Source organism: Nicotiana sylvestris, chromosome 2 (genome assembly GCF_000393655.2).
Source record: "Nicotiana sylvestris chromosome 2, ASM39365v2, whole genome shotgun sequence".
Taxonomy (NCBI): domain Eukaryota; kingdom Viridiplantae; phylum Streptophyta; class Magnoliopsida; order Solanales; family Solanaceae; genus Nicotiana; species Nicotiana sylvestris.
This window is the reverse complement of record NC_091058.1, coordinates 2,922,779-2,950,149: the sequence shown is the minus strand read 5'-3', so window position 1 is coordinate 2,950,149 and position 27,371 is coordinate 2,922,779. Positions and strand designations below refer to the sequence as shown.

Genomic DNA, 27,371 nt, shown 5'->3' with positions numbered 1-27,371 from the left:
GTATAATATACTGGAGTCAGCAAGGTATACCGGTCCAGCATAATATGTTAGAGTTCATACACAGGTGCATCGAACTCCAATATATTATGTTGGACCGGTCTTTGTTGCAGCAAAAGTGGCTATTTTTCATTGACTTCGTAAATGCTAGCTATTTTTGAATGACCGGTCCAAAAACTGGCTATACCGTACTATTTTTATACTAAAATTTGCAAATGTCCAAAGGGCAATAATAAATTGAATGACAAAGTGCAGTTAGATTTACTTTATTTTCTTTAACCTTATTTATTTTTTTATAACCGTGGTTTTACGAGTCAGTTTTTACATATCATGGTCCACGGTTAATTTCACATTTTATATATTACCTCCCACAGGCGTAGGGACCAAGGTAACTTTGTTCACCAAGACTCGGACAGATGAAAAGAAATAATCTAATATTTTTCTTGAATCATATTTGTTTAATCCAATATAAATGAAACGTTTAATATTAATTGTGTATTTTTTTTATAAAACTATATTACTTTATAAATACTTGATAATATTATATCAAGTAATAGTTTGATATAATTTTTACAAAATTTTAATCAAATTGTCGACGAAATAAAAGAAAAGAGTCCAATTGTGGATGTAGATTTGAAACGTGTACAATGAGAGATTCGGTTCCGTAACCACCCTGTCAATAACTTAAAATTTCACTTCCAGTTCAGAATTGGAATACAAAATTTCAATTTATTTATTTAAAGACTAAAGGAGCTTGAGTTATATCTACATATATGGTTAGAAATTTAGACTACTTATTTAAGCTGGCTTTCCCTTCTGATACATCCGAAAGAATTGTGCAATTTGAGCAATTCCAAATATTCACCCTATTTTTCAGCTTATCAATTTATATTGAACATAGCAGGTAAAAGAATTATATTCCTACTGAATATATATAGACGTTTATTTATGATTACGTAAATATGGATCACGGGAGAAAGTAACATGAATACGGTCACAATATGGGGCACATTCATTACATAGATGTAATATTTTTGGTAAATTTAATTCGTCAGTCTGCAACCGAAACTTCAGTCATTGGGATTCGCACACAAAATAAGCAGCCCATCTTTTTTGGCTTATTTTCTATAAATAGCGATAAGTATTTGATACGAATATAGTTTACATTGTCCTGTATTTTTGAAGTTACAAAGGAATCTATAGTCAAGAAAGAGGTTGATTTTGATGGGGTCGTGGAATTCAGTTTCGTTGGAAGTGTTGTACAATGTTTTTGGTTGGATTGCGTTTGTTTTATGGTCTATTAGCTTTTATCCTCAAGTCGTCCTGAATTTCCGTAGGAAAAGGTTTGTACTTCTTCTCTGCATAATTTATTTCTTTTTTCACTACTACTAGTTCTTTTCTTTGTTTAATAATTATTTTCTTACGTGAATCTTTTTGAATGAAAAACAGTGTGGTGGGGTTGAATTTTGATTTCGTGGTGTTGAATTTGACGAAGCACTCGTCGTATCTCATCTACAATGTTTCCATGTTCTTTAGTTCTGCCGTTCAGAGGCAATACCATCGTCGATATGGCTCTAACGAGGTTTATAACACCACATTCAAATCCTTTCTCCTAATGTTTTTTCCTATTGAATTGTGTGAATAGTGCTGACACGACGTGACGTAGACAATCTATCATAATGATGCATTAATGTTCATTTTCACAGCTCGAACTCGTGACTTATACGTTACATGGAGACAATTTTATTATTGTTTTAAGACTACCCTTCTTGCATCAATTGTATATTAGGAGTTATATAATTCATTCATGTTTAGGCGGTTATAAACAGGGGGCGTATGTGGTGTATTAGTGACGAGTTAAACTGAACCCATAACTTTTAATATAAAGTACAAATTTATATGTAAAATTCATTAAAAATACAAAAATAGTAGATATGAACTCATAACTTTAAAAATATAATGGGTTCAATACCAAAAACCTTAAAAGATGAACCCATAGAGTTTAAATTCTGAATCCGTCTCTGAATTTATAAGCATTGAATTTGCCCATGTTATATTTGGTTAAGCACATTAGATCTTCAATTAAATAAAAAATATTTGTTTTGTCCCTTTATGTTGGAATTTGGGAACTCGTTAATTTGGACTAATTCTATGGAGTAAAATACAGATCTTTACAAAATACATTTGTAATTAAAGAGTTGAAAAATTAATAATTCACTAATTTTATGAAGATTCCTAGTATAAGTTGAAGCGCAGAATTTGATTAATTAATAGAAGGCTTAGTATACATGTTTAACCAAATACCATAAGGATTAAAAAATAGTTAATATTTGATGGAATAAAATGACTATGTTTTATAGTGAAGTTAATGACTAAATGTGCCTTCATTGTTTAATTTCAGATGATACCTGTAGCTGCTAATGATGTGGCTTTCTCTACTCATGCTGTTGCTTTAACAGCATTTACTTTATTTCAGATTGCTATTTATGATGTAAGTATACCATTCTCTTTTTACTCTTTTCAGCTCAAAAATATTACTATGTGCATACTGAAATTAATGTGAGTTTATGACTTTGGTTCTAATAAATATATTTTTATTTTTATTTTTATTTTTCAGCGTGGAAATCAGAAGGTCTCAAAAACTGCTATAGCAATTGTCACTATTGCTTGGTTAAGTGTTGCAGTTTGTGTATTTGTGGCTTTCCCTAAACATTCTTGGCTATGGCTAGTGTCCTGCTTTAAGTAAGCCATATTTTCATTTAAATCCATAATTAGTTGTACTTAACACCCTTTTCTTCATGTTTAAAAATTTTCATAACAATTAAAAAAAATTGGTCAAGTTAAAGTAATAGTACTTTAGCCATTTAACCACTATAATAATAGAATCTCACACTTCTATATCTTAATTGCAGCACATTGCAGGTTGTTATGACAGTAATTAAGTACATTCCCCAGGTAATTGTTGCTCTGTTTGAAGGGAAAAAACCCACGCTATTCTTCCGTTTTTCATAGTACCGGGCCTTATTCGCTGGTTTTTGTTATTATTTTTCATCTATTTTCTAGTTCTTATGATGCTGCTATTATTCCTATGGTTCTATTGATAGTGCTGATATATTGTCTCTTTTCGTCTTCTTGAGCCGAGGGTCTTTCGGAAACAGACTCTCTACTCTTCAGGGTAGGGGTAAGGTCTGCGTACACTCTGCCCTCCCCAGACCCCCAGTTATGGGAACTCACTGGGTTGTTGTTGTTGTTGTTTGAAGGGAAAAAACTCTGACTACTATATGAATTGCTTGTGATTGTTCTCTTCTATTCAAATTACAAGATTTTGCCATATGTTTATACTATTTGTTTCCTTTTGATGCTTCCTGAATTAAAGTTATTGGCTTTGAAAAATCTATAGGCTGTTATGAATTTTCGGCGAAAGAGCACAATTGGATTTAGTATTGGCAACATTTTGCTGGATTTGTTTGGAGGTTTAACAACTTACGGACAGATGGCAGTGCAATCCATAGATCAGCGTGAGTTTCAGCATTTCAATTATATAGAGTTCGACTAACATATTTTGTTATTTCTGTTTACCTAGTTAAAAAATTCTATGAGATTCTGTATATGTGCCTAATATAGAAATATTTTTGTACAGATTCTTGGGTGAATTTTTATGGAAACATTGGCAAAACCTTATTGTCATTGGTAAGAAATATTCCTTAACATCCCATCTATTTATTTACTACACTTCTCTTCAGATTCTCTTTGTATCTGATTCTTGAGCCTAATTACTGCTTCATTTGTTTCAAATAGATTGGCACTATTTCCTTATTAGTCCGTTTCAAAAAAAAATTGCATCTTTCAATATTTCCTTAATAAGAAACATTTATTGCCACAAATGCATATCTCAAAAGTTTTTTCTTTCTTATTAAAGTTTGTGACAAGTCATACTAAGACAATCTTTTTAAAACGGATGGAGAAGTTAATGTAATGCACAAACAATTATGTGGTTTTGATGAAATGAATGTTGCAGGTGTCGATATTCTTTGACATTCTCTTCATTGTGCAACATTATGTGCTCTATCCTTCTAGGAAAGAAGTTGCTGCTCCTGATTTTGATGTGGTAAGCAAGAAGCCATACGTTAGAACTTAGATGTATATATAATTCATGATTTCACGAACAAATATGTTTTTACTGTAAAATGTTTATTGTATGCTTTGATTATGTATGCAAAGATATGCTAAGTAAAGACAATATTTCTGTCTGTATAACTCAGGAGAGACCAAGGGACATTGAGGGACGCTGATGGTGGCTATGGCTGTAGCTAGTTATATTCCAACCAATTCATTTGCTCTTTCTCTAAGTATACTGAGCTCTAGAGTTGGGAGCACAAATTCCTCGAGGCGGAACAAAGATGTCGGGCATGGTTAAGTGGATTCTATGTTTAGACGTTTCTCCAATCTGCGAAATGTAGTTCCTTCTGGTATTCTGTGGAGCATATAGAGAGAAATGACAATTGATGTTTTATTGAATGCGTAAACTGTACATGTCATGGACTTCATTGAATGCATTTTGGTGTAAAATGCATAATGTATATAATTCAATTAGTCTCATGGACTTCATTGAATCGAAACATAGTTGAACGAAGATGTAGTCTATGATATTTGTAAATTCAGCACTTTGCTTGGGGCTGTTCTGTTATTATTGGTAAAACAACATTTACTTATCCAGGAAATTTACTCCAAAGTTTTCCAGTTTGGTCCAGTTAATGTTGCCGCACCAGAATGGTGCTTTAACACTAGCAGAAGCATTCTTTAAGATCAAGCACACAAATTATGAAGTTTTAGTAGCAGCACTTAAGAATGTATATGTATATATATATATATATATATATATATATATATATATATATATATATATATATATATATATATATATTATCTGGAACTACGTTTGACAAGCTAGTAGATTAATATGGCAGGTCAATGGAATTGGAAAAACTTGTATCCTTATTTCAGGATTGACCAAAAAAACTGAGAATCAGCAAAATGTCATGATCTGTCTTACCTCATTTTGATGTGCGTGCAACATAACAGCTATTTCGTTAAAATATGGACGAAGTAGAGAAACACACTTAAACTACATGTTTACATATTCCCTTCTTCAAATAAAAAGAAAATTTCACTTCCTAGACATATTTACATAAGCATAAAATAAAGGCAGTTATCATCTATGATAGGATAAAATGAAGAGAAAGAATTGAGACAGCAGAAGACGGAATTAAAAATGCCAGGAACGTAACTCAAATAGATGGATACCTGCCTTCGCAAAGACCAAAAACACTCTATTTCTATCTTCTTCCAAATTAAGTTATGATCATTGATAAGCTAAAGCTTGGATAATTCAAGTGGTGCTGTTGTTTTCTACAGCAAGGATGGTTCTTTTGTCAGAGACCACCCTTTCCACCGCTCTATTAGTTGATTGCTCATTCTTGCTGCTGGTTTTAGTCCTACCATTTCTTTCAACAGTTCGTTGCAATATCCGGACTGGTATCCCACCCAAGTCAAAGTCTTCCTTCAAAGATCTAGTTAGGAACCTCAAATCTGTCTCTGAGAGCTGGGTTTTTCCGCTCATAAATGCAATAAAAGTTGGTGGTCTAGCTTTCACCTGAGTGAAATACTTGATCTTGGGTTGAGCCGCCTGGTCTTTCCAAGAATGTCTGCTCATGACCTGCCACACATTGTCAATCAACATTTATTTACCCAAACAAATATAACTTGGCCTGATGTGGCACATTTAGGGAAAATGTATACCTTGCGTAGCCAACGGTTAAGACGAGCTGTTGGCAATCTCAAACACCATTTTTCATATGTTTCAACAACCTGACGCATGACAGCTATCCGACCCTTTCCTTCTAGTGCTGAAACAAATACAACAGGTATTCCTGTGACCTGCAAATAAATTGCCTTAATGATGAATCAAATTCTACAACGGAAATTATACAAGCAATTCTCCCGAAGGTCATCTACCAATTTTTAAAGTGATAACATGCATCAAAAGATAGGAAAAGGAAACATAAGACATACAGTACAAAATCATATGTCCCAACTATCAGCTAGAGTAACTACATTGTTATCAGTGCATAAAATTTGTTCTCTAAATAAGAATTTTTGTTCAAGGAGAAAATGAAGTTGTCCTTGAATAGCAGACTCATATATCAAGTGGTAATACCCAACTAAGTATAGTAAATTCCGATTCTGCTTCACTTCTTTTTAAGAAAGAAAGAGAAGGAACTACCAAAGGTTAATCCCGTGATTACTTGTCCACACATGTTTCCTTACATAGTCTATTTATGCAATCACAAGAAATCTCCCATTCCTAAATGTCTTGAGACACTCAGTGACTTACCATAGAAGCGATATCCTTCTAAAAAAAAAATTAAAAAAAATATTAGGGATATACAAATGTCATGAATTCACTTATATTACGGAATGGAGCATGCTGCCAGGTTAGTGTTATGTCTGTGTTTTGCATATCTTATTCATTTCTATTTGTTGTGTTCAAGATCTCCAACTATTGCTGCAGTCTTACTGATTAAGGAACATTTAACATTACCTAAGTTGCTCGGACTCGGGTGCGGGTATCCGATACGGTGACGGATCCAAGTATCGGATTCGGCAAAATCTAAATTTTAAGATTCGGGGGTACGGATCCGGATATGGGTGCGGGGATTCGGCTAATAAAAAATAGAGCTATAAAAATATTGTAAATTTTGAGAGATATTCTGTGAAAAACTTACATGAATATTGTAGAATTCAATCTTTCATTCTCCAAGATGGACATTATTCTTTCATTCTCCTAAATCTGTTTTATTTTTGAATTTGAGAAATCAAAATCTCAATTTTTCTCCCAAGTTTGTCAATGGACTCCGGTCAAAGTGTCCGATGTCAGTTGACCGAATCCGGGACGTATCCCGCTCCCGTCCCGGTCTCGTATCGGGACGGGGACGGCACCAAAATCGAAGAGTCCGCGCAACTTAGAACATTACTACATGGATACACCGATCTGTTACTATATGTTATGTTATAGGCAAGGCTGACATAAGTATCTCTTTCTAAAAACTTACTATCATTATCATGATTCAAGTGCCCTAAAAATTTGTTGAAATGGAAGTGATTTGATCTATTACACAAGGAAGATCCTTCAGAAAGAGAAGTAAAGCCCTCTATGAAATCTTTTTTCTGATAATTTTCTCACCTCTATAGGCCTTGCTGTTCTAACAATGATCAGTGATATTCTGCACTGCGCTAAATTTGCCGATGACTTAGTTTCTTCCGATTGTATTCTAAACCATATATGTTTGTTTGCCTTGATGTCTCCTCACTTAAACATTTGCATCTCACCCAAGCTATTCTTATTTTTTTCAACATTGAGCTCAGATCTCAGAACCTTCCTGCTATGTTCACTTCATTCTTTTCCTGTTGCATGTTCTCATTTTTTTTGGTGTCATTTGATTTGAAAAGGAAACTGACTGGTGTAAGGAAATTTTTTTCTGGTGTTGACATAGTTGATTATAACTGAGTAGTTTCACTTACCCAAAGATAAGTTCATTCAGATGAAAGATTGAGATATTTAGTCTTTAATGATTATAAATAGTACAATTGTATGCTTTTTGGTTGCCTAGCATGCACAATATTCACAGGCATTGCATCCTCTTTGATCAATAAGAGCAGGGACGAAGCCACATGGCCATAAGGGTGGTCAATTGACCACCCTTACTGTGCATATAGGTAAAATATTATATTTTAGAGGTATATAACACATGTGGGATTATACTATGTTGTTGTTGTTGAGGTATATAACACATATTGAACACCTTTTGTTGGGAATTTTTTTCACTTCTTTCAAATTTGAACGCCCTTGGGGAAATTCCTAGCTTTTCTAGTGAGTAAGAGTACACCTGCATTTATGCTTCAAAGAATAATACTAAGTTTAAGATTAGTTATGATTTTTACAGTTAACTTCTCTTTTGGACAAGCTACTCCAAAGGTATATGCATGAGAAACATTCAAATAAACGGTAGGATAATTGCAGCAAGAGATTATAGTTTTCCACACTGACAAACCTGTGGTATAACTGTCTGAATTTCTGCAGGTACAGCTTCAATTACGCGCTTGTACAATTTGGAATTTTCTTCCCCTCTAAGAAGATCCATCTTATTTACAATCACAACCAGACCACGTCCTTCCTCTACTGCTCGCCTCGCTATAACTACTTCAACATGCTTCATGCTCCGCCTAGCTTTTGCAATCTAATCATTATAAAGGAAAAATATAGAACGGTTGTATGGCAGTTAGAAAAAAAATGTGTGAAACACAGAAATAGAAATTACTCATACCACAAGAGCTTTAAAGGAGGGGGAAAGACAAGGAAAATTTTTGGAGATTATTCATGACTCAGGTAGTGCAGCAACTACACAAATCCCGTTGAATTGTCAGTCCATTAGCAGGCATAGAGCTATATGTTGCATCGCAATTGATACATCTCTGATATTACAGGTGTTGGTTACACTTTTCAGCCAATGTTCTAGGTTGTTGCCCCCAAGCGGATGTTAGATATAGAAACATTGATGCAAGTCATTTCTTCATACAGTGTTTAAACCAGATCCAACAGCTCTCCACTAACCCTTTCAGTCATTCTTATTCAAGCAAGAGATACCAAAGTTAAAATGTTGTCCAGTTCTCAGAAAGAAGACAGAAAAGAAGATTATGGTTCACAGAAATTCTAGTAAAAGCTAAAGCACTGTAATGTTTTCCACATTAAAACTAAATCAAACACACACTGAATCAGCAAAGACAATGAAATGGACTAACCTTCATTGCTGAAACATAAGGGTTGCAAATACTTATAGATCTAGGCCACTTTATTTGTTTAAATATTTTTTATAATGGTTATATCTGGGCCAGCTTGTGCTCACATTGACTATTCCACAGGGTACCTGCTATCTCCCATTAGCATAGGTACCGTAACTTGCACCAAGGCTTAGGCATATAGGAAGAAAGAAATCACCTAGCATTTTTTGTCTCTATTGGGATTTGAACCTTGACCTCCATAGTTTTCACCCAATTCACTGATTAATATGTCACACACTTGGGTGCATCTAAGCCAGTTTATTAGAACTGCAATTTAATTGTTTATCACACAGCAAATACATTAAGTGGGCCAAATTACAACAACAACAACATACCCCAGTATCATCCCACACCGTGGGGTCTGGAGAGGGTAGTGTGTACGCAGACCTTAACCCTACCTTGTGAGGATAGAGAGGTTGTTTCCAATAGACCCTCAACTCAGGAAAAAGTGGGCCAAATTCATGAATCTAAAACAAAAAAAATTGATAATCACAATTACCAAACCTCTTCTGCATCGAGGACCAAAGCAATTATATGTGCTCTCATAAGGTGCTTCCTTGATTGCACAATACTCAAAGATGCTGGGCCCTTGTCCTGTTTTGTCCTTTCCAACCAACCTGCTGTGTCAACCTGAGACAATTATACCCTCACAACATCAGAACTGATCATGCTAATACATAAGGCAATGAGGCATATGTCTTAGTGCCTTGCCTACACTTAAGCACAACTTAAGCTATGCTAAGCGAAACACCCTTCTTGAGCTTTTCTAAGCTTTAGGGCTTAAGTGCGCCTTAAATGAGCCTTTGACAACACTGTTTTGTGTCATTCAATGACACTTTTATTCATCTGACTTATTTCTCGAAACAATTCGTATTACTGGTTGTATGAACTATGAAGGTCAAAGCCGATAGGGATGAATCTTCCCCGTATGCATCTATGCTTGCTGCACAAGATGCTTCTCAGAGATGCAAGGAGTTTGGCATCAACGCACTTCACATTAAGCTTCAAGCCACTGTTGGAAACAAGACTTAAACACCTGGACCTGGTGCTCAGTATGATCTCAGGGCTCTTACCCACTAGGGGCCTAGGAATGAAAATTGGTCATATAGAGGATATGACTCCAGTTCGTACTGATAGCACTTGCAGAAAGGGTGGTAGGGATGATATTTTTTGTAAAAAAAAGAGGAGGAAAAATAAAAGGAATAAGAAGAAGATTAAAAAATTTAAGGAATGAAAAAAAAAGATTAATTTTTTAATGTGATCTCTTTGAGTGCATTCGTTACAATGAAGCTGAAGAAGGTCATGCTAATGGGTTTTACATCTATGAGATTACTCTTCAAAAGAAAAATGTTAGCCAAACTTGAATTGACCTAGTGACAGACAATATTTGCGTCAAAGTTACAGATACTTACCAAATAAATTGTTCTTCCTTGGTACTCAAATTCAGCACGAATGGAATCTCTAGTCAAACCAGCCTCAGGGCCAACCAAAACACGATCTTCTTGCAAGATTGTGTTCAACAAGGTGGACTTTCCAACATTGGGCCGCCCGACAATTGCCAACTGCAATGGCAATTTACACTCCATATCCTCAGAGGAGTCATTCTCCTGGCTCTCATCATCTGAAAGATTACATGTAGAATAGCAAGAAAGATCAGAAGCGAAGTTGATAAGCTCTGCAGGAAAAAAGAAACACTTCTACAAAAGAATGCTGCCGTTGTACCTCTGCAATTGTAGGTATATCTCTCAACATGTGACAGATCTCTGTATAATCACATTAAGGAATATTTTCTAGAAGATACACATCACTTGATTTATGATACACTCTATTTGCAGTTAGCAAAGCATAGAGAGGTCAACCAAATACAACTGTTTCTCATATCATTCTCTACTTCCCGTCCTATCTCCTCTATGTAAACAAAAGAGATATATAACTTAGCTAAAAGAGATAAAATTAGCTTCCCGTCTCACTTATGTAGCTTCTAATACTGTTTGTTTAATCTTTTGAGAACAAATCCAAAATGACATGCTTCTCTGCAGTTTCACTTAAGTAGCTAAAGTTGTTTATTGTAATTGTACCAACCGAAAAATATTATCTTCTTTCTGCACAGTACACCAAACTTCAACTGAGCAATTACATTATCGTAGGCGCAATGAGGGTTGAGTATCACATATTCATGATGTTACTATACTACACCAGTAGCATGGTTCTAGAAGTTACTAGCCATATTGAACTGTTTTCTACAATCCACACAAATCATAGCAGCAACCAGATCCATGCACTCATATTATTGATAGAGATACCGTTAGCAAGGATGTTGAGATTAAAATTCAATTTGACCATGCAAAAGCAAACTAATCTCATAAATAGATAAAGGGAACATTTGAAGAAGCCAAATGAAGATGCGATTCCAAGTCACTACAGAGCACACACTCACTGGCAAGCATAGGGAGATGAAGAGGTAGATGATCAACACATTTATGAGGAAAAAATTCCTCCTCTGAAATAAAACCTTGAAAAGGACAAAAGATTCAGATAAAGGTGGACAATTACCAAGCACCAAAATTCTCTCTGGGGCATGAGTTTCTTACCATTTATGTTTTGGAGCACATATTCTTCAAGTAATGGTCGAAGAGTTTCATGAAGTTCAACCATGCCCAGTCCAGTTTCAGCAGATAAAGCAATGGGATCACCAAATCCTAAGGTATAAGCTTCACCGACAGCAGATGCAAGAGAACCGTCATAGTCATCAAGCGATTCAGCTTTATTCATCACCACAATAGTCTTCATTCCGGGTGCATTCTTCCTCAACCACTTTCCAACATCCAAATCCATAGGCTGCAGTCCGTCTCTAGTCACAATACAAAACGATAGGTAACTATTGCGCCCAGTGAGATTTTAGTAATACAGTATGCAAAGTTTGAGTGTCACAAGCTACCAGCTTTGAGGCGTGTGATTATGTGATTAAATATGCTTTACTTTAGCAAATACCTTTTCAGCGGATTTTCATTCTTTATCTATTAGACAATAAGGAATCTCATCTATTGCAGCCAACTCATGGACCTTTAGAACAATGAATGAAGTTAAATTTCTTTGTGAGATTTACATATTCTTTGTCCTATTCTTCAAAAAAATTCTAACTTTTTTCTTCTTTATAAGTAATTCATTGGAAAAGGAAAAAAGCGTTGCCATAGTTGTCTATCTGATAATCAACAGAGAAGAGAAAAGACAGTATTGAAGAAACCAAGATTTTGTATTTTCACATGCTAAAATTCTTTTCCAATTCAACCTTGCATCAACTAAGAAGAGTGCCAATTGAGATCTAGACAGCACATTTCCAGTCATTTCTGCAGTTCTACGAAGAACAGAACCAGAAGAAGCCTCTGCTTCTAAGCCAGCAGAATCCAACACCTTAAACCTTAAATTGCCCAATTTTGCAACACCTTCTCGTATGTCCCGGGTAACATGGTCAGTAGGAGTGTTGTATACAAGGGCCTCCCTCCTTCGTATCAAACTACAAATCAAAAGCAAATTAACGATTACACAACGGTGACTGAAGGGTTCCCTTGCACTTGGTTACAAATCAAATTCAAATCTCCTTTGCTGTACTTACCGGTTAAACAATGCTGACTTCCCTACATTAGGTCGTCCTATGATTACAACCGTTGGCAGCTTGTTAATATGAATCCGTGTAAAATCAACCAAGTCGTCAGTGGGATGTTTAGCTTGCGGTCGACCATCAGTATGACTAGCAGCAGCTTTAACATTGAAGTCCTCTGGTACATTGTCACAAGCATCATCACCATTTGAAGCAACATTATCTAATACTTCATCATCTGCCCTCTCTTGACCTAACAGAGTGTAGAATTTCGCAACATTCTGAAAGAAAAAATGTTTTGATACTGAAACAGGAGTTCCACCACCAATCTTCGTTGATGGAAATCCTAAAACAGAAAAAGTAGCACCTGGTTCTGATGAGTATCAACTTTAAAATACAAATTCTTTCAAAGCCTAATAAAAGCATTACATAAGCAAATTAGAAAAACAACAATATAACTAGTACACATTGATCCCAAAGTAGTTGTGGTTGGCTATATTTATCTACTCAAATTCCATTTTATTTCAGTACGCAACAAATTAACATTCTAGCAGAATGAACGTTTGGTCTCCTGTGCTGGTTGGCTTCTAACCCTATATGTAATTTTTTAGTTGAAAAGAAGGGAAGAAAAATATTAGGCTGGCCATCTCCAACTATAGGAAAAGCAAAGCCAAGATTCCTAGGCTCAGTCTAAAATTTCTACTAGCTCAGCATACTAATCCCTCTGTTTCACTTTATGTGATGTAGTTTGGAGTACGAGGGCCAAGTTGACTAATTTTTAGTCACAACAGTTAGCAATTCAAAATATTTGCAATAAATTGGAACAGAGCGAGTAGTATTTACTTTGAAACATATACTTAAAGTACCAAAATCAATAGGAACAAACAAAAGATTACCAATAATCTCATTGCAGATGATTTTTTTGTGGAATTGTGAAGCTGAGGCAGCAGCAGTTACTCTGTAGAGGATACTAAAGCTATAGGCTGTTTTCCGTGCAGCTCGAAACCAGGCAGCACAAGACATTCCAAATAAATGAATTAGAAAAACTACTTATAAATAGTTTGAAGCTTTAAGCCGCCATAGCTCTGAGTGAAGCGGAAGCTACAAAGCTGAAGAAGATGCTGTATTTCCTGCTGGGCTAGGCCCAATAAGTTCTTTCGGCCCAAAGAGGATAAGAAATGTAACCAATTTGAAAAAAATGACAAACAAACCATACATTGATACGAGGCGCATTGTCGTCTTTTTACAAAAATCTAAACCCAATTCTCCCCTTCCGTTTCTTCTCTCCGTCCCTCTCTGTTCTTCGATGGCGTCTGTCTCTGTTCTCTCTCTTTGATTTTTTCTTTCTCAACTAACTGCAAAGATAATTTTCAAGGAAAAGAGGTGCTGGAAAATGGAGGAAAAAAAATTATTTAGTTTAAATATATAAAATATTTTGAAGAATAGAGATTGTGGTTTGTCTTTAATCGGTTGACCAGTTTTATGCTTGTGGGCTGCTGTTGTGTCACCATTGATGAGCAGAAGCCATTGCTTTTTGCTGGGTTTGTTTCATGTCTTTTTTACTCCAATAATCTTTGCAGAAAATTATAAAGAATCCAAAATATTCACACTAAATCTAAAGAATCCAAAACTTAATTTCTATGGAGACTATCTAAAATTAAGAAGAGAGAATGATAGAAAGCAAAAAAATTAGAAGACATTCAAATTCCTCAAGCTTCTCTTCATAGAGGGAGAGAGCAGCGTGTAAGGGAAAAATGGGAATTAGGTTTGTCTTTCTGGTGGAAAGACAAAAATATCCATCTCATTTACTCATTGGCGGTATGGTGTTGGGGGGTTTTAAGGAAAATAAATATGCATACAATGCTAGCCTAGTGCGATTATGTAGTATGTTACAGGGGTGTCAATGGTTCGGTTCGGTTCGGCCGGTTATTTTATAAAATTTGTACTTTATAAATTTAGACTTTTTGAAACCGTCCCAATCATATCTGTTTCTCTTCGGTATCGGTACGATTTGGTTAATTTTCGGTATTTTCTTAAATATCATATAAAATTCACTAGTAGAAGTAGAATGCAATAACATACATTTGTTTATAAGACTTAGTAAAACTCTCTAGACATTTTTACTGTTTAAAGGGTGATGAATTAAAAAAAATGAAATATGACTAGAGTATAGATCCATCAACTATTCTACAGCAACTCAAAAGAAACCAAGCAAAGGCAAAGAAAATATAAACACGAGTAAGATATTAATCAAGCTGTGACTCAAGAATAAAGTATATAGAAGATTAAATATTCAAAAAGATAAATCTAAATTATATAAAAGGAAACATATTTAATACATTGTAGTTTGCTACTCATAATCGCTGCAATACTTTGTGTCTTGCTAATAAAGATACTTAATATAACTTAGATAGAAGTAGCATAATAGGTGCCTAAAGAAAAATTTAATGCATTATTATTTTTAAACTTACTAATTAAATATTTGTAAAATTTATTCGGTACGGTTCGATATATTTTAGGTTTATTTTTATAAAATCAAAAACCTACCCTAATTATCGGTGCGGTTATAGATTTATACAAAAACCTATGGTTTCTTAAAAAGAAATCTTAAAATCGATTCGGTGCGGTACGGTTCGGTCGGTTTAGTCGGTTTTCGAATATCCATTGACCCCCCTAGTATGTCAGCAAAACCCTATGTATGTTACATATAAAAAAGGCGAGATACATAAAGTAAATCGAGTAAATACCCGAGTGCAACAGATCATATGCGTGAGTTACATTTGTTGTGACGTGTCAAATGAGCCAATTAGTGAACGACACGTGTAATTTATAATAAAATCTTAACACATATATATAATTAACCAAAAAAGAAAATGAATTTAAAGAAGGGAAAAAACTCTTTCCCCTCAGTTTAACAAAAGCAGCGACCCCCCCCCCATTCATCTTTTTCCTTCTGCATCCCCCCATCAACTTCATCTTCTTCCCCCTCTCCTTCCCACCTTCACTGACCACCACAAAAATTCAGTTTCATTTCCGGCAATTTTCACCCATGACCTTCCACTATTAATCCGCCTCCTCTCCGTCAGTCTTGAAAAATAATCAATAGCAGCAACCACGCCATAATAATATCATTGACACCCATAAAATTTCAATCTCATTTTCGGCAATTTTTAACCATGGTCAGAGCTGCTAGGTCTTAACGATTTGTTTGCCGGAAAAAATGGACGGTGGTTGATTTTAGTATTGTATTTATGGTGTTTAGATGAAATTCTAAAATTGAAAACAGAAAAAAGAAAAAATAGAGAGATGGATGTTGCTCCATTTTTTCAAAGAAGAAGAAGACCTCAAATGGTTTCCTTATTTCATCTTTTTATATGTGGGTATGTGTCATCCAATTTCTCGGAAGGTTCTAGAAAATGTGTGAGGGATTATTTTGGGGGAAGGGGGTGGGGGACGAGAGGTGGGTGTTGTCACGACCCATTTCCATAACAGATCGTGATGGCACCCAACACCGTTGTCAGGTAAGCCAACGCGGAAGTATTAGTAAAGTCTTATTTTACTTACCCAAAACAGTTACAACATTTTCTTCATTTGCAATTAAAAATAGGTGACAATATGCAACATTCGATAATAATTATACAACCCAAAAGAAACGTCTACTAATGTGTGTGCCAAGACCTGGTGTCACAAGTTGTGGGCAACTAGTAGAATATACAAAAGAATAAATCCATCCTATTGTCTGAAATAGAATAGACAACAAAAATAAATAAAGAGAGACTCCATCAAGCTGTTGAATGGCACAGGGAGGGGCAACTCACCGTGGAAGTATCGGACTATGAATCAGGGGCACGCACCAGATTGATAGCCAGATGTACCTGCCTCAGATCCTGTACAATTAAGTACAGAAGTATAGTATGAGTACATAAACAATATGTACCCCGTAAGTATCCCGTCTAATCTTGAAGAAGTAGAGACGCGAGGTCGACTTGATACTTACTAAGGTCAAATAATATAATGAAGTGTTATGCTAAGCATGAGAGTCACAATTAATCAACAGTTTGTAGCAAGAGGTAATAAGTCATGTTCTTAACAATTTTACAATTAACCATTTACATTTCAAATATTTAGCATATCAAGTCATGGATAAGATTTCACATAGATATCATGCGCACATTATGCCGAGGTCGACGGCCTGATCCAACAGAAAATAAATTGTGCACTGCCAGAGGGTCGAATGGAGTGAACCATAGATGCATCTATTTCTACCAAGGCGATTGGCCCGATCCACAAATATTAATTAATATCAAGAAAACACATGAAGGCGCATTTAGTTTTCAAACAATTTCATACAATTGTCCAACCAGCATTTACATTCACTTATATTCCTTTCCAAGTCGTTAACATATCATAAGTGATCACATTAGCAAGAAAATATAGATGCATTCACAAATATAGCATGGTACGGTCCTAGATTACCCGGACAATTAATATAATAGTAGCTACGCACGGACTCTCGTCACCTAGTGCGTACGTAGTCCCCGCATTTAGTAGCAATTATTCAATTACACCTATGGGGATAATTCCCTCTTACAAGGTTAGAAAAGAGACTCACCTCGCTCCAAAGTGCACTTCTAATACCAAGAATGAGCCCGAACTCTCAATTTGGGGCCGAACAATCCAAAACTAGTTAAATGAGGTACGAACTAGTCAATATAAGCTCACAAGATCATATTCTAGATATTTAAGCAATTTCCCAGCCCTTAACACAAGTTTCCTAAAATCCGACCTCGGGCCCACGCGCCCGAATTCCAAAAATTTTCGAAGGAAGTTGTTCTCTATAACCTAAGGATCAATAATATATGATTTCTAATTCGTTTCATAACAAATTTTGTGGTTAAATATAACTTTTATTAAAACCCTAGATTTTGCTCTAACCCTTTGATTTTACCTAAATTCTAGTGTTCAATCTACCTAAGATACAAGTATTAAACTAAGAATAGATGGATAAATGATAACTAGGGATTTAAACGCATTTTATACTCATTCTTGCTTATGTTAGAAATTCATACAAAATAGTCCCAAAAGGCTCACAAGTTGTGCTTGATTGCAGGTTTGATCAACAAAATGACAAAATGTCAAAGATCAACTCAAAAAGGAGTGAAACTTGCACAAGTCCCAATACAAGACAAAGCTCAGGCAAAACAGGCCCAGTACGGCCGCACACCATTCTGTGCGGTCCACACTAGGGGATTCAGAGAGGTTGACATTCAGACACAAAGGCAATGCGGCCGCACTAGGTTTTGTGCGGTCCGCACTGAAGTTAATGCGGCCACACTCGACTTAGTGCGGTCCGCATACCCAAGAATTAGAGAGATGCCAGTTTTGAAGATTCAAGCCAATGCAGTCCGCAGTCCATTCTGTGCAAACCGCACTAGAAGCCTCCGCGGCCGCAGTCCGTTCTGTGCGGTCCGCATTGCTTGAGTTTAGAGAGTTGGATTTTGAAGTCAAGAGCCCTAGTGTGGCTGCACTCCATGGGTTGCCTCCCAAGAAGCGCCTGATTTAACGTACGGCACGACGCAGTTTACCCTCACATCATTTGAAATGAAGAAGTGCCACCACGTGGCTGTCAATAATTTTTCCAAGATAATGCTTGACCTGGTGCCATTAACTCTGAAAACTTCACCATTTTTGTTCTTTAAATCAAGAGCACCAAACGGGGTCAAACACACCACTTCAAAAGGTCCACTCCATTTTGACTTGAGCTTTCCCGAAAACAGACATAACCAGGATTGAACAAGAGAACCAAATCACTTAGTTTGAACTCCTTTCCACGAGCATATTTATCATGAAGGTACTTCATCCTGTCCTTATACAAGGATGAACAGGAGTAGGCATGGAATCTGAATTCATTAAGTTCATTGAGCTGCTCCACACGAAGATTGGCTGCAACATCCCACTCAAGATTTAGCTTCCTCAAATCCCACATGGCCTTATGCTCTAACTTAACTGGTAGATGGCAAGCTTTCCCAAACACCAACCGATACAGAGACATACCAATCGGAGTCTTGTAAGCAGTCATATAAGCTCATAAAGCATCATCCAATTTCTTTGACCAATCGGTCCTATTTGCATTGACCGTCTTTGACAATATGCTTTTGATTTCCCTGTTGGAGTCTTCAACTTTACCATTTGCTTGAGGATGATAAGGGGTAGAAACTTTGTGATTGACACCATACTTTGAAAGCAAAGTGTCGAAAGCTCTATTGCAAAAAATGAGACCCCCCATTACTTATGATTGCACGTGGAGTACCAAACCTTGTAAAATTCTCTTTTTGAGAAATGCAACAACACTCCGGGCCTCATTGTTGGGAAAAGTCACGGCTTCAACCCACTTTGAAACATAGTCCACCGCCACAAGAATGTAAGTGTTCCCACAAGAGCTAACAAATGGGCCCATGAAATCAATGCCCCATACATCAAAAATATCAACCTCAAGGATGGTATTGAGAGGCATCTCATCTTTCTTCGAAATTCCACCCGCTCTTTGGCATTCGTCGCATCTCTTCACCAAATCACCTGTATCTTTAAACAAAGTTGGCCAATAAAACCCACAACTAAGAACTTTAGAAGTCGTCCTCGCCCAGCCATGATGGCCACCATAGGGAGAGGAATGGCAAACCTCCAAGATACTCAATTGCTCCTCCTCCGGGACACACCTTCGGATAACACCATCCGTGCAAATCTTGAACAAGTACGGCTCATACCAATAGAAGTCCAAACTATCCCGCTTGAGCTTCTTCCTTTGGTTAGAAGAGAGCTCACACGGGATTATACCGGTCACAAGGAAATTAGCAACATCGGCAAACCATGGCATATCATTCATCGAAATCGAAAGGAGTTGTTCGTTAGGAAATAAATCATTGACCGGTTGAAGGCAGACTAGCTGCCTTTGGACTTATTGCTCGATGATCCTATGCCAGCAGCTCATCCCCAGCTAGAGTAGTCACAAAGGCCTCCAAAGATAAAGAGGATGATTCCCAGAGCGGATGATGCAATCATCCAGTTGGCAGACCTACCGGAGGCCTCCTCCAGTCAGCCACAGGATGCACCTTAGGAGCCTGTCCAGGCCCAGGTCCCAACAGCAGACCACAGGGAATCAGTCTGAGGTTCCCGAGCATAGTGAGTACCTAGGGGCCACTCAGGAGCCCATGCAGGCAGACGGGCCATAGGGAGTTTCTATATCCTTTTCTCTTTCAGTTTGGTGCTTTATTTGGTTTAGTTGCCATTGGGGACAATGCCAGCTTTCATTTGAGGGGGTAAGCCCTACATTCGGATGATTGTATATATTTGACATTTTTTTATGCTTTCTTGATTGTCCATCTTTGGGTTGTATATAATTTTAATCTTGAATCCTTTTTTATTCTTTTTCATATTGAACATTCTTTTTGTCTTTTTGCTTTTCTTTCTTTTTTATTGCCTTTTCTTTTCTCCATTTTTGTGTTTTTTTACCACTTTGTTGCAATCCTCGTCTCTCCCCCAAACTTATATTTTTGTCATGTGCTAAAGGAAAGATCAGGTGCCAAGAGAGGGTATCTTTCAGAACGGGTATAGGCTTGTATCATGGTTCTTGAAGGAAAGAGGTCTAAGGCTCAAAAGAGTTAACTAGGGATCTTATCATTGGTAGGTTATGGGTGTGTTCAATTATCATTTGGACCAAGGAGAGCCTATAATCATGTCTCAAGTCAGAATTCACTTAGGATTTCGCCTCAACAAACATTCAGGGCAAGTTCTATACCAATGGCTCGGGACTTGGACTTGCAATGCGATTATTCGCCACACAGGCTATGGGATTGCTAAAGACGCAGAGTCGGAGGCCCACAACAACCTTAGATAAGATTTGAGCACATAATGGTCCCGAAAAACCACTTAGTAATTATCGATCAACACAAGAGTCTCAAGGTTACTACTTTCACCATCCTAAACACAACAATTTGTTTTTGACCATAAGATCAAAGGCAAATATGATAGGCCTAAGTGAAGCTTTGCTTGAGGCCCCCTTAACTACTAACTACTAAAAACAAACGGACTCAAACCCTTAAGAAGGTTGTCACACCATCCATTATTGGGAAGAGCCACCCGGTTTACATAAAACTCCATCTTTGGAAAGAACCATGGCATTAAGAAAACCAAAGACTTATTGCAAACTTTCAAAACAAGAAGCTACGAATCACAAATAAGAAGCTAAGAACGAAAAATTTGTGGAAAGTAGAATGAATATATACAGTAGGGGATTTGAATATACAATAGATGGGATGAATATATACAATGTAACATAACTTTATATACAGATCCAAAGTAAAGTAAAAGTGCAATAAATGTAACGATGTTAAAATTATATACAACCCAAAGATGAAAAGATAAAGAAAGCATATAAAAAATGTAAATGTCAAATATATACAATCATCCGAATGTAGGGCCTACCCCCTCAAATGAAAGCTGGTATTGTCCCCAATGCCAACTAAACCAAATAAAGCATCAAAAGAGAAAGGAAAAAGGATATAGGGATTCCCTATGGCCTGTCTGTCTGCATAGGCTCCTGAGTGGTCCCAAGGTCCTCACTGTGCTCGAGAACCTCAGACTGGTTCCCGGTGGCCTGTTGCTGTGCTGCTAGGACCTGGGCCTGGACTTGGACAGGCTCCTAAAGTGCATCCTAAGGCTGACTGGAGGAAGCCTCCGGTAGGTCGGCCAACTGGATGACTGCATCATCCGCTTTAGGAATCATCCTCTTCCTCTTGGGAGGCCTCTGTGACTGCTCTGGCTGGGAATGAGCTGCGGGTACTGGGTCCTGGAGCAGTAAGTCTAAAGGCAGTTGATCTGCCTTCAGTCTGTCAACACCAGCTCTCAACGCTCTCAGCTTCTTGTGCTCTCGAGCAAGCTCCTTGAGAGCTTTGCTATGTGAATCAATTGCCTTAGTCAGTACCTTCTGAGTGTCGAGGATTTTCTTCTGTTTGTTTAAAATCTCTTTGAGAGCATCCTCTATCGACTAGGGAACCTGTGGGGGTAGAGGTGCCGACTGAGCCTCTACCGTAGTAGTCAGGATGGATAACTTGGATGGGGCAGTCTACATCCAGTTGTTGATACTAAAAAATGCCTAGCTCATTCGGTGGGCAGTAATAGGATGGGCTCGAGAAGATGGAATCTCCAGGTCTGCTGAGGTGGATGGACCAGGATGGATAGCAGTGGAAGTAGAGGCAGGATGGATAGACATTGGCCAGTTGGAGCAGTAACTGTACTCTTGAAGTTCTTGCTCTTGGGGTTGTCATCCCCCTACATGATGTACCAGGAAAAAGGGGCCTTCGCTTTGACTTTAATGTCGAAGGGCCTCTTTTCCACCTTCAAATCCCGGAAGTACATAGTGAGGAAACTGGGGAATGAGTAGTTTCTATCATGCTCGGCACCCACAATAGTAATAATTCGTGACATCACATTCCTCACATTGATTGGGTACCCCGCCATGATCGAATCCACTAACATAGCCCGGTGGAGAGGGAGGGGGTTGTCATGCGTTGTGGGGTCTAACCTGCTACATACAAAGGTCTCCCACCCCTATGCCTTGAAATTCAAACTATGCCTCAAAATTTTGGCTCCAGCAGTCAACCAATTGGGAGTAGTACCTGGGATTGCTAGGTACTGTGCCAACCATGGGTGGACCTCCTTGCCCATTTCCATTTTTGCCATGTGCAGGGTCTTATCTTCCTTATTAAACCCAAGATAGTCATTGATTATCTTCCCGTCGAACAACACCTTTAGATTTCGAACCTTGGTCACTTTGGAGCCCTTTTTGATGTGAGCTACGTTGCTGTAAAATTCTTTGACCAAGTGTTCGTTGGCATCCACACACTTATCTAGAAAATGTTCCCAGTTCACTCTTGTCCTAAACTGCCTCCTCGCGTTGGGGTTGTGAGGTAGCAAGTCTCTATCAATAAAACTCCGCTCCGGGATTAACTTCCTCACCGGCCACCATTCCCGGAATTTATGGTATGCTACTTCACTAACGAATCGGTCTTGCCAAACCTCCGGGTTCCTAGTCCTAGCTCACCTGAGGTTCACCTCCTTCTCCTAGTTCTTCTTCTCCCCCTATGTCCTCCTCATCACCTACTGCACACTCTCCAGATAATGAAGCTGTGGGAGAGGTGGATTATTTCCCACTACCTTCACCTGAGCCCTCAGATGGCCCAGAAGAAATGTTTACAGAAGCTTGTGCAGTGGGGGATGCCGAAGGTGTGTCTCTTAGCCTGTTCCTCTCCGGCCAGTTAGGGATGTATTCTGGCATAGAGTCCGAAGAGATCTCCCGGAAGGGCTCGTACTCACTCTCCGACATGTCAATGGCTTTGTCAGCGGCTTTTATCATCTTCCTCATGTTTTTGATGTTTTTCCTAGCTTGGGCAGTGAGTCTTATCATTTTCTGCTTCCCTCCCCGGGAAGATTTACCTCTACCAGGTTGTTTAGATCCTTAGCCTCGTTATTTTACCATTGTCTGCAAACACAATTCAAATGACTTTGATAGTATCAACAGCAACAGGCAAGAAACAGAATTGCAGACGGAAGAAAAGAGTTGTAGACATGTTGCAGAAGGTACCCAGTGCGGACCGCACAAAGTGGTGTGCGGCCGCACAAGGGCCAATGCGGACCGCACATAATGGACATGCGGTCCGCACAAGGGTGGGGTCCAAACTACCCACTCTCTGTATCTAGGAAGTGCGGATCGCACAAAAGGGTAGTGCGGCCGCATTGCCCAAAGATCAGCTTCCATGAATTTCATCAATGCGGTCCGCACAAAAATGGTACTGCGAACCGCACTGGGGCACCGCGGACCGCACAGAATCGACTAAGGTCTGCACTAAATGCCCAGAAGCAGCACAAACCTAGGGTTTCATGCGTTGTGACTTTAAGTCCAATTTTAACACCTAGGTAGTTGCCCTATGATTTTAGTTACTTAATCCCCCATTACCCAAGAACTTACTAACCTGATCCTACTAACATTAAAGAAAATACGGGGGAGGAAACATGAGAAGAAGCAAGAAAAATGAAACATAAAAGAAAAATAACGAATTCAAAACAATTATAAAGAATGTGATGTTACCAGTTGTAAGAAGCAATGAAGATATCAAGTCCAAGCAAGTAATTGCAGGTAAAAAAATGATGAACAGTGTTCTAGAGGGTCTGAGAGCCAATAGTGCGAAAAGGGAAAAAGGAGGCCCTCAATCCCTATTTATAGAAAAGGACCTGGGGCCCAGTCTTACCAACTAGTGCATACCGCGCAAAATCGACGGCGGTCCGTACTGCACAACTTGATTCAAAGCTTGAGAAGGCAACCACTGCGGTCCTCACAAAATGCACTGCGACCGCAGTGGTCCACCGTGGACCGCACAAAATGTAGTGCGGCCGCAGTGGAAAACTTCAGAGAGGTCTACATTTCACCCTCACCAGTGCGGTCCACACTAATTGTAGTCCGGCCGCATTAACAACTTCAGAGACCTGGCACTTTTTTCCACTAAGTCCTGCACTGCATCAATACAACCCTGTAACATCTCACAACCAGTTAGCCCAAAAATCAATCCTATACGACAAAGAAAATCAAAGAAAAACAAGAATAAAACACATGGTTTTCCTCCCAAGAAGCGCCTAATTTAACGTCGCGGCACGACGTATGTTACCATCACATCATTTGAAATGAAGAAGTGCCACCACGTGGCTGCCATCAAATTTTCCAAGATAATGCTTGACCCGGTGCCCATTAACTTTGAAAACTTCACCATTTTTGTTCTTTAAATCAAGATCACCAAATAGGGTCACACACACCACTTCAAAAGGTCCACTCCATTTTGATTTGAGCTTTCCCGGAAACAGACGTAACCGAGAATTGAACAAGAGAACCAAATTACCTACTTTGAACTCCTTTCCACAAGCATATTTATCATGAAGGTACTTCATCTTGTCCTTATACAAGGATGAATTGGAGTAGACATGGAATCTGAATTCATCAAGTTCATTGAGCTGCTCCACACGAAGATTGGCTGCAACATCCCACTCAAGATTTAGCTTCCTCAAAGCCCACATGGCCTTGTGCTCTAACTTAACCGGTAGATGGCAAGCTTTCCCAATACCAACCGATACGGAGATATACCAATCGGAGTCTTGTAAGCAGTCATATAAGCCCATAAAGCGTCGTCCAACTTCTTTGACCAATCGGTCCTATTTGCATTGACCGTCTTTGACAATATGCTTTTGATTTCCCTGTTGGAGACTTCAACTTGGCCACTTGCTTGAGGATGATAGGGAGTAGAAACTATATGAATGACATCATACTTTGAAAGTAAAGTGTCGAAAGCTCTATTGCAAAAATGAGACCCCCCATCACTTATGATTGCACTAGGAGTACCAAACCTTGTAAAAATGCTTTTCTTGAGAAATGCAACAACACTCCGGGCCTCATTGTTGGGCAAGGTCACGGTTTCAACCCACTTTGAAACATAGTCAACCGCCACAAGAATGTAAGTGTTCCTACAAGAGATAACAAATGGGCCCATGAAATCAATGCCCCATACATCAAAAATATCAACCTCAAGGATGGTATTGAGAGGCATCTCATCTTTCTTCGAAATTCCACCCGCTCTTTGGCATTCGTCGCATCTCTTCACCAAATCACCCGCATCTTTGAACAAGGTTGGCCAATAAAACCCACAACTAAGAACTTTAGAAGCCGTCCTCGCCCCGCCATGATGGCCACCATAGGGAGAGGAATGACAAGCCTCCAAGATACTCAATTTCTCCTCCTCCGGGATACACCTTCGGATCACACCATCCGTGCAAATCTTGAACAAGTACGGCTCATACCAATAGAAGTCCAAACTATCCCGCTTGAGCTTCTTCCTTTGGTTAGAAGAGAGCTCACACGGGATTATACCGGTCACAAGGAAATTAGCAACATCGGCAAACCATGGTATATCATTCATCGACAACGAAAGGAGTTGTTCGTTAGGAAATGAATCATTGATCTCTAGGCCATCACGAGGCCTCTAAGCAGGACAAGTGGTCCGCCACTTGGTTCTCACTACCCTTCCGGTCCACAATCTCCAAATCAAACTCTTAAAGTAACAAGACCCATCGCATCAGTCTAGCTTTGGAGTCCTTCTTCGTCATCAAGTACCAGAGTACGGCATGATCAGTATGAATAATAACCTTAGCACCCATAAGATACGGCCGAAATTTTTCCATAGCAAACACAATAGCCAAAAGTTCTTTCTCGGTCACCGTGTAGTTCACTTAAGCATCATTCATTGTCTTGATCGCATAGTACACCGAATGAAATATTTTGTTCACTCTTTGACCCAAAACCGCCCCAACCGCAATATCGCTCGCATCACACATGAGCTCAAAGGGCAAGCTCCAATTTAACGTGGTAATGATAGGAGTGGTGGTCAACTTATGCTTGAGAAGGTCAAAGGCTTGCATACTCTTTTCATCAAATACGAACTTAGCATCTTTTTCCAACAACTTGCACAAAGGATTCACTACCTTTGAAAAGTCTTTGATAAATCTCCGGTAGAACCCCGCATGCCCAAGAAAACTTTGGACTCCCTTGACGGATGTAGGGGGAGGGAGCCTTGAAATCACCTCAATCTTTGCTTTATCCACCTCAATGCCATGCTTCGAAATTTTATGCCTAAGAACTATTCCTTCTTCCACCATAAAGTGGCATTTCTCCCAATTGAGGACAAGATTGGTTTCTTCACAACATGCCAACACCCTATCAAGATTCTTCAGGCACCCATCAAATGAATCCCCCACAACACTAAAACCGTCCATGAATACCTCCAAAATGTCTTCCACTATATCAGTGAAAATGGCCATCATACACCGCTGAAATGTAGCCAGTGCATTACACAACCCAAACGACATCCTAGAGAAAGCAAAAGTGCCATATGGACAAGTGAATGTGGTGTTTTCCTGATCTTCTAGAGCAATCAAGATTTGGTTGTACCTAGAATACCTATCCAAGAAGCAACAGAAGGCACGCCCAGCAAGTCAGTCCAACATTTGATCCAGAAATGGCAAAGAAAAGTGATCCTTGCAAGTCACTTTATTCAACTTGCGGTAATCCATGCAAACCCTCCAACATGTGATGGTTCTTGTAGGAATCAACTCATTTTGAGAATTTGTAACCACGGTCATGCCACCCTTCTTCGGTACACATTGCACTGGTAAAGTCTAAGAGCTATTAGAGATGGGGTATACAACCCCGACGCCCAACCATTTGATCACCTCTCTTTTCACAACTTCTTGCATTGCTTCGTTCAATCTTCTTTGATGCTCCAAGGAAGGCTTTGCATCATCCTCCAAGATAATTTTGTGCATACAGAATGCGGGGCTTATTCCCCGAATATCAGCTAGAGTCCATCCAATTGCCTTTTTTCGCTTTTGAAGCACCGCCAATGTGGCATCAACCTGCATGTTAGTAAGGTAAGAAGAGAGAATAACTGCAAAGTAAAATTTGAGCCTAAGAACTCATACTTGAGGTGTGGAGGAAGTGGTTTCAACTCCAACACCGGAGGCTCCTCAATTGAAGGTTTAGTTGGTGGAGTCTTTCTATTCTCAAGATCCAAAGACAATTTCTCAGGCTCATAAGAATAAGAGCCCATTCCATGTAAAGTATTCACGCACTCCACTCGGCTTGCATCCTCATTGACATCAAGATTCAACAAGACGGCCTCCAATGGGTACTCTATATTGATCATTGCACCGGTATCATCAATTATCATTACTGTGACGAGGTCAACAAAAGAGCACACCTCGGTACTGTTGGGCTGCTTCATAG

The 27,371-nt window shown here is 38.5% G+C and overlaps 2 protein-coding genes across 3 annotated transcripts; one reads left to right on the top strand and one right to left on the bottom strand.

Annotated features, from left to right (window-relative positions):
- The first annotated feature begins 1,210 nt into the window (after positions 1–1,210).
- LOC104248907 (cystinosin homolog) lies at positions 1,211–4,547 on the top strand. The gene is made up of 9 exons (XM_009805259.2): positions 1,211–1,340; positions 1,447–1,579; positions 2,399–2,488; positions 2,615–2,739; positions 2,910–2,952; positions 3,398–3,515; positions 3,638–3,687; positions 4,016–4,105; positions 4,260–4,547. The coding sequence occupies exons 1-9, from the start codon at positions 1,222–1,224 to the stop codon at positions 4,287–4,289; spliced, it is 798 nt and encodes a 265-aa protein (XP_009803561.1). The 5' UTR covers positions 1,211–1,221; the 3' UTR covers positions 4,290–4,547.
- A 521-nt stretch (positions 4,548–5,068) lies between these two features.
- LOC104248908 (uncharacterized) lies at positions 5,069–14,265 on the bottom strand. 2 transcript variants are annotated; one of them, XM_070167617.1, is made up of 9 exons: positions 13,390–14,265; positions 12,509–12,839; positions 12,159–12,409; positions 11,487–11,744; positions 10,308–10,516; positions 9,400–9,525; positions 8,109–8,294; positions 5,797–5,934; positions 5,069–5,713 (listed from the first exon to the last, which is right to left on the bottom strand). In XM_070167617.1, the coding sequence occupies exons 1-9, from the start codon at positions 13,514–13,516 to the stop codon at positions 5,387–5,389; spliced, it is 1,953 nt and encodes a 650-aa protein (XP_070023718.1). In that variant the 5' UTR covers positions 13,517–14,265; the 3' UTR covers positions 5,069–5,386. The 2 variants fall into 2 exon arrangements, with proteins under 2 accessions (XP_070023718.1, XP_009803563.1); XM_009805261.2 differs by having other exon boundaries at positions 11,487–11,746; positions 12,185–12,409; positions 13,390–14,263.
- Between the last annotated feature and the right edge of the window lie 13,106 nt (positions 14,266–27,371).